The sequence below is a fragment of the Puntigrus tetrazona genome, chromosome 25, assembly GCF_018831695.1.
Source record: "Puntigrus tetrazona isolate hp1 chromosome 25, ASM1883169v1, whole genome shotgun sequence".
NCBI lineage: Eukaryota > Metazoa > Chordata > Actinopteri > Cypriniformes > Cyprinidae > Puntigrus > Puntigrus tetrazona.
In genome coordinates this window covers 897,585-907,584 of record NC_056723.1, presented here as the reverse complement: position 1 = coordinate 907,584, position 10,000 = coordinate 897,585, and the positions used below count along the sequence as shown (strand labels likewise).

The following is a 10,000-nucleotide window of genomic DNA, read 5'->3' as shown; positions in this document are numbered from 1 at the left end:
TGGGATAAAAAAGACTTACTCAAATGACAAAAACTGGAATACAATTAAAAACAAAAATGTTTTAATAAAAATTTATATTTATAATTAATACAATTTTTAAAAATAATAAAGGATCTGTGGGGTTATTATAGTTAACTAAAACTAAAACAATAAACATTTGTTTTGTAAACATTAAGATCAAATAAAATATACAGATTTCAATGTACTTAAAATCACTAAAAATACAATTAATTGTAAAATTATGAAAAAAATGTAAATGTAAAAATGAATAATTAAAATAAACATTAAATAAAATATATATACAATTTAAATGTCAAAATGTTAAGATCAATAAATCAACTATAATAGTTTCTGATGTAAAAAAGGTATATGAATATTTCAAACCAGCTGTTTAATGTTTGGTCTGATGTTCACGAAACATTACGTCCCGTCTGATTCTGGGTTTGTTTCCCATCTCAAGTCGTCTCAGAAAGAGCAGAAGAGGATCCAGAAGACCATGTCGTCCGGAGACCTCGGGAAAATGGATTCGCTCCGGAAGTCGTTCTCACAAACCGACGGCAGGTCAGAAATAAAACTCAGATTCACTTAATCAGGCAGCAAGGCTAAACAAATATTTGTTTGAAGGGAAATAAATTATTGTAATTTTACAGTACATTTATTCATTTTTATAATGCAATCTTATTATTACAAAATATATTTATTAATTAGTTTAATATGTTTAATTATAATTACAATAAAATGGTCATTTTTTGTATTTTATAGTCATGTACAATTGGCCAAAACTGTGAAAATTTGTATTATAGTTTAAATGAATAATTTAAAAATGTAATCTTTTTCAATGAATGACATTTTATTTTTATTAAATAAAAATCATAAATTAATAAATAATTAAATAAATAATTCAAATGTAATATTTTACAATAAAATGCATTATTACAATCTATTCACTTAATTGGTTTAATATACTGAATCCTATTTACAATAAAATAATAATAATTCTTACTATTTTATAGTCATGCAACTGGTCAAAAAACTACAAATTGTATTGTATTTTTACACTGAATATATTTAATTATAGTTTAAATAAATAATAAAAAAATATATATTTTTTTCAATTAATTACATTTTATTTTTATTAAATACAAATCATAAATGAATAAATAATTAAATAATTAAAATGTAATATTTTATAATACAATGCATTATTACAATCTATTCACTTAATTGTTTTAATATACTGAATCCTATTTACAATAAAATAACAATAATTCTTACTTTTTTATACAAATAAATAGGTAAATATATTTAAATAAAACTTAGTAAAACTGATTTTTGTTTCCAAATAAAGCCATGCATGCCATCTGCATATGGCAGAAAACGAAATAAAACAATAAGAGGTTTTTTGAACATCGTGTAGCCATGCATGTCCTGTTTTCTTCAGTTATTCATGTTGCATGTTGAGAAAAATCAGCAGCAGGATATTCGTAGCAATAGATAAAAATACATTGCATGCTAAAAATGATTGACATCAGATGTTTTAATCCGTCTTTAGGGTCAGAGGCAAAATGCGTTTCTGGAGTAAGAGCAAACATGGAGATAAAAAGGTGTCCAGCAGGGGACGCTCCGCAGATTCAGAGCTCGGCGAGCCGAGGAACGGTGCGTGAACGATCACTTCATTTTCAGTCTTAGCCATTTTTTATTTAACTTGACTCGAATGAGAAAAAAAAGCACTCGCGTCACATCAATTAAGATAGCTGCTATTTGCTGATTTTTTTATTTATTACTATATATATATATATATATATATATATATATATATATATATATATATAGTTTATTATATTATTGTATAATTTGTATAATGATTTTATACTTATATTACATATTTTAAATAATTTTTATAAAAATGCTATGTCACTTTGTAGCCTTTTAAACTATTTATTTCAATAAAGAATATATATATATATATATATATATAAAAAAAATGAAGAAATAAAATATAGATACTTGTCTGTATTTTCAGTGAATTAGAATTAATGCACTTCAAATAATTTTTAATTGGGATAAAAAAGACTTGCTCAAATTACAAAAACTAAAATACAATTAAAAATAAAAAAAATTATATTTATGATTAATAAAATAATAATAATAATAATAATAAAGGATCTGTGGGGTTATTATAGTTAACTAAAACTAAAACAATAAACATCTGTTTTGTAAACATTAAGATCAAATTGTTTAATATTAATAAATAATATAGTAATTTATTAACTTTTCTTTTATGACACACTGTGTTAGTAGAGTATACTTGGGATTGTTGATCAGTTAGCACAAAAAAAATAAATCGACAAAAATTGAATTAAATACACTGCTTAAAAAGTATAATTCTTCAGAATATGTACTTGTTTAAGACCTGATAAAAAAAAAAATAATTATAATCTATCAATAATGCAGACGTTTTAAAAATGTTTTATTTATTTTAATAGTAGTTATTCATTAGTGCTGTCGAACGATCAATCGTTATTAATCGGCTCCAAAATACAAGTTTTTGTTTACATAGTACGTGTGTATTTTTTGTATATTTATTATGCATACAGAAATACGAAATAATATAATATAAATATGAAAATGCATATACATGTAAATATTCCTAAAATACATACTGTGTGTGTATTTATATATACATAATACATAAACAGTACGGTATGTAAACAAAAACTTTTATTTTGAATGCAATTAATCGTTTGGCGGCACTATTATTTACATTTTAATGTTATGTTACGCATTTATATTATTTCAAGAGTTCAATCATTCTTACTATTTTATAGTCATGCGACTGGTCAAAAAACTACAAATTGTATTGTAATTTTACACTGAATTTATTTAATTATATTTTAAATAAATAATTAAAAAATGTAACCTTTTTTCAATCAATGACTTTTTTTTTATATAAAATAAAAATCATAAATTAAAAATTATTATTCACTATTATTTGCATTTTAATGTTATGCTACGCATTTCTATTATTTCGAGAGTTTCGTTTTTGTTTTTTTTTGGGATGAGAACGAGTGACACGATTTTGCGTCGTGGTTACGTAATGATGTCATCGCGCACGACGGCGCCATTTGCGCGACTTTTAGCAACAAGCCGGCCTTCCTTAAGCAGCTTAGCTGAGAAAGAGTCGGTAACGGCGGCCTAACCACGGTTTCTGTCTCGCAGACTCTCCTCCGGGAAGCCCTGGCCGGGCCGGACTGTCGGAGCGCGGACGGGACAGCAAGGAGAACCGCGAGCCGATGATGGGCGTGATGTCCATGAAGAGGAGACGCAGCGTGAAGATCAGCAGCGTGTCTCTAGAGTCGTCTGTCTGGCAGAACGACGCGCTGCACATCCTCACCAGCACCGCAGACTACCGCAGCATGAACGACTTCCTCATGAAGAAGGTGCGCGCCCGTCCTCGTCCACCAAACGTGTTCAGAAATGCATCACTACTTCGTGCGTGAAACTTATTCGCGAAACCAATCGGTTGCATTCAGTTTGGGTCAATGTGGGTATTTGTGCAACTATTTAATAAAAGTGCGCCACTGTCACTATAATTTAGTTCGAGTTTCACGAACGGATTTCTGTGTAAAGCCTGAATACTTTTACGTGACGATTTTCGGAAGAATGTTTTCGCGCAACTCTAGAATAGTCATGCAACTGGTCAGAAAACTACAAATTGTGTTGAAATTTTACACTGAATTTATTTAATTAAAGTTAATAAATAAAAATAAATATAATAATGAATTATTAAATAAAAATAATAAATTAATAAATAATTAAAATGTATTATTTTACAATAAAATGCATTATTACAATCTATTTACTTAATTAGTTTGATATACTATTTAATAAAAGTGCGTCACTGTCGCTATAATTTAGTTAGAGTTTCACGAATGGATTTCTGTGTAAAGCCTGAATACTTTTACGTGACGATTTTCGGAAGAATGTTTTCGCGCAACTCTACAATTGTGTTTTAGTAATGCGTTTCTGTGTAAACAGTTTTACGTATGCATTTTTGAAAGAAAAGTTTTACGCAACTGTGGACATTTTTTGCGCGACTGTGCAATTGTCGTTTAAAACGACGTTTTATTCATGCATTTCTGTGCAAAGTATTACGCGGCAATTTTTGAGAGAAAAAGTTGAGATTAGAATTTAGTTAGTTTTTATAGTTTTTGTGCAACCGTAGGTTTGTCACTAAAATTACGTTTTACTAATACATTTCTGTTTAAAGTATTAATAGTTTTATGTGAACGTTATTTACTGTAGAATCGTCACTAAAGTTTACTTAATAGATTTACTGCTAAGTTGTAAATCGTTATAGCGTTAGCATTCAGTGTACGAAATAGTTTTACACAACAATTCACAATAGAATGTTTTAATGCAGCTGTAGAATTGTACTATAATGGTTTTACAAATTAATTTCTGTGTAAAAAATTGCCGCATTCAGTTTTCACGTCATTCGTTTTATTAAAATGTTTTTGTGCAACTTTAGAATTGTCACTGTAAACTCTTGCGTTAATTTTAAATATGAATGATTTTATTACAAAGAATAGCTTTACATAATAATTTACGTTTCAATGTTCTGTGCAACTATAATTGTCACCGCAATTTACTTTTGCAAGTCCGTTTCTGTGTAAATTTTTCGTAAAGCTATTCTTGTGTAAACTCTTGCATTAAATTTACGCTAAAAACTATTTATGAAAGAATAGTTCTATCTAATAATTTACGTAAATAAGGCCGACTGCATTGTCAACATATACTTTAAGAATCATTTTACAAATTGCATTTAAACTGTTTTTAAAACGATTATTTCGTAAACTTCTTTTAGAATTGTGTTATGTGACAATTTAAGTCAAAAAAACCTATACCAAAAAATGTTGTTACAATAATTTACATTAGAATATTTTTACAAACAAATATTTTTGCCTGTTGTTCGTTAACCAATTCGTTAGACAATCAATTTAAGGAAAATTAGCTTTTATTTTACATCGTTTTTTGTAAAAACTGTTTCGCACAGCAATTTTTTATTAAATAACAGTTTTGTGCAACTAGTATTGTCACCATAATCAATGCAACAATATGTTTTCAAGCAAATATCTTTGCAAATTGTTCATAACAACACATACACAACTTACGTAAAAAAAAAACGTTTTACGCACTTTTTAACACTTTTTAAGCATGGTGTGTGACTAATATTATCTGCACAATTTAACCAAAAAAAAACACACTTCTCTGAAAATTGTTTGTAAACAATGTGTAGAATGGTTCGTTATCACTAAATTGTAAATTATTTGTAAAACATTTGCATAAAAGTACGGTTTTACGCAATTTATGTTGTTAAAAAGCATGGTTTTTGAACAATGTATAGAGAGGTTTGTTGATTGATCGAATGGTTGACGATAAAATGAGGTCTAATTTAAAGAATCGTTGTGTTATGTGTCTCTTATCCGTCGTTTCGTAGATCAGCGATCTGGAAGCTGAAGACGGTCAGAAGGACACTCCGGTGGATGTGGTTTTCAAGAAGGCCCTAAAAGAGTTCCGCCTCAACATCTTCAACTCGTACTCTACCGCTCTCGCCGTGAGTTTCTCAAATCCAGTGTTTTAGAGCTCTTCGGGGCAACCCAGAAAACAAAACCATGTGTCTCGCCTTCAGATGGACGACGGCAGGAGCATTCGTTATAAAGACCTCTACGCTCTGTTCGAACACATCTTAGAGAAGAACATGCGTCTGGAGCAGAGAGACTGGAGCGAGTCGCCGGTGAAAGTCTGGGTCAACACCTTCAAAGTCTTCCTCGATGAGTTCATGACCGAGTACAAGCCGATGGACGGGACCATCAGTAAGGTGAAGCATCTCTCTCTCGCCCCACGAGCAAGCCTCGTTCTCCTAAACTCCTCTGAGACTTTGCGCTTGTTTTTCAGGCTCCTAAACCCGAGAGAAAGAAGAGGAGAAAAAAGGAATCAGACACCGTCAGTCCTCGTTTTACACTCCGTTTAGATCATTATTCCTGTGTGGTAGACTTTATGAATTCTGGGTAACTCTGCTGCCCCCTGCAGGTGGAGGAGCACATGGGCCACATCTTTAAATCCACTCAGTACAGCATCCCGACCTACTGCGAGTTCTGTTCGTCTCTCATCTGGATGATGGACAAAGCGTGCGTCTGCAAACGTGCGTTCGGCTCTGACTTTTGCCCATTTCCAAGAATTTGAACTCTTCACATTGTAATAGTTAAAAACGGGACTCAAACAAGAGCGTTTTCACGCCTCCATTGTCTTCTCTTATGTGCAGCAGCTTCGTAGTTGTCACAAATTACACTGAAGCACGCTTAAAGAAAACTTTTTTGTGCAACAAAATGCATTCTTGACTTTGGACAACTTATTAATATCTTTTCACGCATACATACGTGCGTGCAAAAATGACAAAAACTAAACATGACTGAATTGAGCAAAAATGCAAATCAATTAAAATATTTTCTGTTTTCAATTGAAGCACAATTCAAAATATTTGCAAAATCTTTAATAAGATATTAACAGTGCTACCATTTTAACTGAAGTCTGAAGTTTCTCTGTCAGTTCCTCTCTTCCCGTATTTTGATAAGAGTCGCTAATTGTCTGCTATTCTTGAGAGCAGCATAATCAGATGTTCTTCCTGTAAATTCAGCCACTTTGATCGAGATATGATCAATAGTGGCGTCTTCTGTCTCATTTTCCTGTTGATGTGAGTGGGTAACGTGATGCTGGTGCTCAGATCCGCCTTTAACTGTGTGCTTGTTTCTGGTTTTCTTCAGTCTGTCGCTATGCGTGTCACAGGAAGTGCTGTCTGAGGATGACCACCACATGTAGCAAGAAGGTAAGAATGCCTTAAATGCCTTCACTGTGTCTCTGAGTTTTCGCTCTCTCATGTGACCAATGATCATCGGTTGTATGTGACTCGTCTTCAAGTCACAGAATTTTAAACATTCATTAAAGTCAGGAGGTTCGTCACGACAGACTGGTGTTTGCTTGAGAAAGCCTGTAGTAGATGTAAAAACTTTGTTGGAGTTTGGAGGGGTTTTTTGGAGGTTTTCAGTTTGAAGATATTTGAAAGCTTGAAGTTGGTTGATTTTGAAGGCTGTGCGGTCTATGAGGTACTTAGATTGATAGATAGGTTGCTGGGGCGTTTCTGTGCAGTTTCTAGGCTAAACTGGGCGTTGCTATGCAGTTGCTGGGGTATTTGGAATGGTTGGTACTAGGGTGTTGCTATGTGGTTGTTAAGATGTTACTATTCTGTTGCAAGGGTGTTCTGTATGGTTGGTATGTAGTTGTCTATGTATTCTTGCCCACTCCTGTGGTGTTCTTGTGGTTGCTAGGGAGTTGCTATGCAGTCACTGGAGTATTATGGGTGGCTGCTACTAGGGTGTTGCTATGTGGTTGTTAGGATGTTACTATTCGGTTGCAAGGGAGTTCTGAGTTCTGTTGGCATGTAATTGTCCAGGAGTACTTGCTAGGCTGTTCTGGTGGTTAGGTCGTTGCTATTCAGTTACTAGAGTATTTTGGGTGGCCACTACTAGGATGTTGCTAGGGTGTTACTGTGTGGCTGTAAGGGTGTTCTGTATGGTTGGTATGCAGTTGTCCAGGTGTTCTAGTTGGTTGCTAAGGTGTTCTGGCCATTGCTAGGGCGTTGCTATGCAGCTACTAGAGTATTCTGTGTGGTTGCTAATAGGGTTTTACATTGTGGTTGATGGGATGTTACTATGCAGTTGTCTAGGTGTTCTGTATGGTTGGTATGTTATTGTCCAGGTGTTCTAGTTGGTTGCTAAGGTGTTCTGGCCATTGCTAGGGTGTTGCTATGCAGCTACTAGAGTATTCTGTGTGGTTGCTAATAGGGTTTTACATTGTGGTTGATGGGATGTTACTATGCAGTTGTCTAGGTGTTCTGTATGGTTGGTATGTTATTGTCCAGGTGTTCTAGTTGGTTGCTAAGGTGTTCTGGCCATTGCTAGGGCGTTGCTATGCAGCTACTAGAGTATTCTGGGTGGTTGCTACTAGGGTGTTACTTTGTGGTTGATGGGATGTTACTATGCAGCTGTGAGGGTGTTCTGTATGGTTGGTATGTTATTGTCCAGGTGTTCTAGTTGGTTGCTAAGGTGTTCTGGCCATTGCTAGGGCATTGCTATGCAGGTACTAAAGTATTTTGGCTGGTTGCTACTAGGATGTTACTATGTGGTTGATGGGATGTTACTATGCAGTTGTGAGGGTGCCCTTTATGGTTGGTATGCAGTTGTCTAGGTGTTCTGGATGATTGAATTCCAAGTGTTCTGGTTGTTGCTAGGGTGTTCTGGGTGGTCGTTGTGGAGTTTTTAAAGTGTTTTGGTTGTTGCTAGGGTGTTCTGGGTGGTCGTTATGGAGTTTTTAAATTGTTCTGGTTGTTGCTAGGGTGTTCTGGGTGGTCGTTATGGAGTTTTTAAATTGATCTGGTTGTTGCTAGGTTGTTCTGGCTGGTCGTTATGGAGTTTTTAAAGTGTTCTGGTTGTTGCTAGGGTGTTCTGGGTGGTCGTTATGGAGTTTTTAAAGTGTTTTGGTTGTTGCTAGGGTGTTCTGGGCGGTTGTTATGAAGTTTTTAAATTGTTCTGGTTGTTGCTAGGGTGTTCTGGGCGGTTGTTATGAAGTTTTTAAATTGTTCTGGTTGTTGCTAGGGTTTCTGGGTGGTCGTTATGGAGTTTTTAACGTGTTCTGGCTGTTTTCTAGGATGTTTCTAGGTAGTTGCTAGGGCGTCTATTAGAGTGTTCTCTCTCATATGATACATTTTCTTTCTGTGCAGTCACCAGTTGTATGTAAATCATCTTTGTGCTTCAAACTTCATTACAGTCGTCATTTTTTCATGTTATTCATTTGTGTATGTCTCTATGTATGTGTGTGTGCTCAGTTTGACCCCGAGCTGTCTTCACGGCAGTTTGGGGTAGAGTTGTCTCGTTTAACGAGCGATGAGAGAGCCGTCCCTCTGGTGGTGGAGAAGCTGATCAACTACATCGAGATGCACGGCCTGTACACCGAGGGCATCTACAGGAAGTCTGGATCCACAAATAAAATCAAAGAACTCAAGCAGGGGCTGGACACCGGTGAGCTACATGTCTGTTTAGAATAACAACTAGTCAAGTAGCAATTGTCACTGACTGGTTAGCCCTCATCTCAGATGCTAACAGCGTGAATTTAGACGACTACAACATCCACGTGATCGCCAGTGTGCTGAAGCAGTGGTTGCGTGACCTTCCGAACCCCCTCATGACCTTTGAACTCTACGAGGAGTTTCTCAGGGCTATGGGTAAGAGCGTTTACGAAACCTTCTTAAGAATAAAACTGCTTTTTACGTCCCCAAAATCACTTGTTTTTTTTACCATCTACAAAACTTATTGGGAAAAAAAATGCATCCAAATGATCCATCTCCATTGGTAAAATTTGATTGGGTTATTTAAAATGAAAATTTAATTGAAGTGTCCTTCTGCTAAACACAAAAGCAGATATTATGAAGAACGTTGGTAAGCTATCAGTTGACGATAGGCAAAATATTATGGCAGTCAATGGCTCCCGTCAACCATCCCTATCCCTAGCTCCTCGTGAATCCTATCCTTTCACTATTTTTGCACAATACTCATGTTTGGGCCGATTCACGTGGTTGTAATGGCGTGTGTGTTTTGTTTTGGCTGTGTAGGTCTGCAGGATAAGCGTGAGGTGGTTCAGGGGGTTTATTCGGTCGTCGATCAGCTCAGCCGGACTCACCTGAGCACGCTGGAGAGACTCATATTCCACCTGGTCCGGTGAGATAGCCTTTTACTCAGCGCCTGCGGCAACAGCGGAGAGCTTGCATTAATCCTCAAAGTCGTGCTGCTTTGTTTCAGGATCTCGTTCCAGGAGGAGACGAACCGCATGTCCGCCAACGCTCTGGCCATCGTGTTTGCGCCCTGCATACTGCGCTGTCCCGACACCA

The 10,000-nt window shown here is 35.2% G+C and overlaps 1 protein-coding gene across 7 annotated transcripts in view; it reads left to right on the top strand.

Moving 5' to 3' along the window:
- Positions 1 to 10,000, top strand: part of myo9ab (myosin IXAb) — a 93,093-nt gene that overhangs the window by 74,485 nt on the left and 8,608 nt on the right. For 6 of the 7 annotated variants that reach the window (XM_043227503.1, XM_043227499.1, XM_043227500.1 and 3 more), the window contains 12 exons: positions 461 to 561; positions 1,553 to 1,656; positions 3,220 to 3,440; positions 5,501 to 5,617; positions 5,693 to 5,881; positions 5,959 to 6,006; positions 6,094 to 6,205; positions 6,825 to 6,886; positions 8,942 to 9,134; positions 9,209 to 9,337; positions 9,725 to 9,830; positions 9,912 to 10,000. The exon at positions 9,912 to 10,000 is cut by the window's right edge and continues 43 nt beyond it. In XM_043227503.1, coding sequence (XP_043083438.1) covers positions 461 to 561; positions 1,553 to 1,656; positions 3,220 to 3,440; positions 5,501 to 5,617; positions 5,693 to 5,881; positions 5,959 to 6,006; positions 6,094 to 6,205; positions 6,825 to 6,886; positions 8,942 to 9,134; positions 9,209 to 9,337; positions 9,725 to 9,830; positions 9,912 to 10,000 — 1,471 coding nt within the window. The remainder of the gene's footprint in view (positions 1 to 460; positions 562 to 1,552; positions 1,657 to 3,219; positions 3,441 to 5,500; positions 5,618 to 5,692; positions 5,882 to 5,958; positions 6,007 to 6,093; positions 6,206 to 6,824; positions 6,887 to 8,941; positions 9,135 to 9,208; positions 9,338 to 9,724; positions 9,831 to 9,911) is intronic. The other variant, XM_043227498.1, reaches the window with a different exon arrangement.